Source organism: Pseudoliparis swirei, chromosome 18 (assembly GCF_029220125.1).
Source record: "Pseudoliparis swirei isolate HS2019 ecotype Mariana Trench chromosome 18, NWPU_hadal_v1, whole genome shotgun sequence".
Taxonomy (NCBI): Eukaryota; Metazoa; Chordata; class Actinopteri; order Perciformes; family Liparidae; genus Pseudoliparis; species Pseudoliparis swirei.
Genome location: NC_079405.1, coordinates 2501259 through 2503758, shown reverse-complemented (window position 1 = coordinate 2503758; position 2500 = coordinate 2501259). Strand labels below are relative to the sequence as shown.

General features: G+C 48.8%; 1 protein-coding gene across 2 annotated transcripts in view; it reads left to right on the top strand.

Moving 5' to 3' along the window:
• The first annotated feature begins 172 nt into the window (after positions 1-172).
• rims4 (regulating synaptic membrane exocytosis 4) overlaps positions 173-2500 on the top strand; it is a 23334-nt gene continuing 21006 nt past the window's right edge. Inside the window, exons 1-2 of one of the 2 annotated variants that reach the window (XM_056436428.1) lie at positions 173-233; positions 645-856. In XM_056436428.1, coding sequence (XP_056292403.1) covers positions 760-856 — 97 coding nt within the window. In that variant the 5' untranslated portion in view covers positions 173-233; positions 645-759. Of the gene's footprint in view, positions 234-604; positions 857-2500 lie in introns of those variants that run through there. The other variant, XM_056436429.1, reaches the window with a different exon arrangement.

Here is a 2500-nt window from a genome sequence, read left to right as displayed (position 1 = left end):
AGCAACAGACCGGCAACTGTTGCTAAGCGTCGCTGAGGCAACGAGGCAACGAGGAGGTCTACGGAACGCTTTGATTCAGCAACACACGAAGAAGAAGAAGAAGAAGAAGAAGAAGAAGAAGAAGAAGAAGAAGAAGAAGAAGAAGAAGTCTGAATGACGTGCGGACTTCATGGAGTTTTGCCGCGAGGCGGAAACGGGAGCGAGACCAGGTTCTCTTGCGCGTGAGGGAGCAGGTGAGACCTTGCTAAGACCACCTAGGACCACCGAGACCACTACCGGGACCACCACCGAGACCACCACCGGGACCACCACCTAGGACTACCACCGGGACCACCACCGGGACCACCACCTAGGACTACCACCGAGACCACCACCTAGGACTACCACCGGGACCACTACCGGGACTACCACCGGGACCACTACCGGGACCACCACCTTTAGGACCACCACCTTTAGGACCACCTCCGGGTCTTGTGACACAGGAGCCGGCTCTTTGATGTTTCACTGGCGCTAAACGTGCAAAGAATTAATTTTAGTTTCCTTTCCTTTTTCTTGACTTTAATCCCCCTCTTCTCCTCTCCTGGGGATCCCCTCTGCGGTTCATTCATCTATATTTCTACATCCGGGTGTCCGTCCCGGTGGAGGTGGAGCTGCCGCGCGGGGCAGTGACTTCCGTCCAAGACGCCGCGCGCCGTGCTCCGCGTGAAGAATGCGCGCGCGGCGCGGCCGGCCGACGCGGGCGCGCCGCCGGGCCTCTACATGCAGCGCTCCCAGAGCCGCATCAGCCTGTCCGCCTCCTTCGAGGCGCTGGCCATCTACTTCCCCTGCGTCAACTCCTTCGACGAGGACGACGGCGGTGAGTGGCCGCGCACGCCGCGCACGCCGTGCTCGTTGTTTGCCTTGACTTTTTATCTACTTATTTTAGGGTTATTTGATGAACTGTTAACTCGTTTTTATTTATTTTTTATACGAACTGCTAAAAAAGTTTAAAGTTTTCGTGCGGAAACAAGTTTTGTCGGACAGGAAGTGATTTATTTGTGATTATTTATGGGATTATAATTTTTGTATTCTAACATTTCCTCCATCGATCAATAGCGTGATCGGATAAAACTAACTTCTGCTTTTTTAAATGTCTAGAAATCTAAAATGTTATCACCGTCTGTCCAAACGAAACCCATCTAACGTCACAAAGCTAACGTCACAAAGCTAACGTCACAAAGTTAACGTCACAAAGCTAACGTCACAAAGTTAACGTCACAAAGCTAACGTCACAAAGTTAACGTCACAAAGCTAACGTCACAAAGCTAACGTCACAAAGCTAACGTCACAAAGTTAACGTCACAAAGTTAACGTCACAAAGCTAACGGCACAAAGCTAACGTCACAAAGTTAGCGTCACAAATCTAACGTCACAAAGCTAATAATTGAAGAGTAATAATAATTTTCTTTTCAAATATCTCTGAAGCAGCATCACACCTGTAAATCAAATTTAGATTATTATTAAAAATAACAGATTTGTGCTCAGAATGGTCAGTTACAACTAAAGTAAGCTTAGACTAAGATGTATATAGTACGTGTGTGTGTATGTGTGTACTTTGAATTTCATTGTTGCACTAATCCTCTCATGTAGTGCTTTAAAGTATAAAGAAGATCCTCCGGTAAAATAACAGGTTTTACACGTTTGAGAAAAACAGACATAAAGATGAGCAGTAAACAAGGTGGACGTGGTTATCGCCACGCCACACTGAAATGTCTTGACAGCTGCATTCCCTCTACTGACCACCAGGGGGCGACCCCTCTGGGCGTGTTTTCGCAAAAGTGCAAAAACAAACGTGGGCAACTCATTGATTTATTTCTGTGCGCTCCGACTCTCCGTGGACGTCGTCTTCTGCACATCGTAAACGTTACAAAGCGTCCACACGGTGGACTCTGGCGACCCCGGTGGACGACAGCGGTAGTGTTTCTGACGCGAAGGGCGGCGTGAAGGGGTGAATGACTTATCTCTGGTTCCTGCAGACACACACACTTGTACATCAGTGTGTATGTCACACACGCACACACACACACACACACACACCTGGATGAGCACTCGTTAATTCACAGATATAAGTCTTACTATAGGCACGCACACACACACACACACACATACATTTACGATTCTGGGTTCACGTGAACCTACACAAGTCTCGAGACACACACACACACACACACACACACACACACACACACGTGGTAATCAGAGCGCAGCGGCAGGCTGCGGTTTGTGGCTCTCAGTCTAATTAAATGCTAATGTGGCGGCTGATTGTGTCTCCAGCCAACGGGAGGCCTTAATGCTCTCTCTCTCTCTCTCTGTCTCTCTCTCTCTCCTTCTCTCCCTCTCTCTGTCTCTCTCTCTGTCTCTCTCTCTCCTTCTCTCTCTCTGTCTCTCTGTCTCTCTCTCTCTCTCTCTCCTTCTCTCCCTCTCTCCCTCTCCCTCTCTGTCTCTCTCTCTCTCCTTCTCT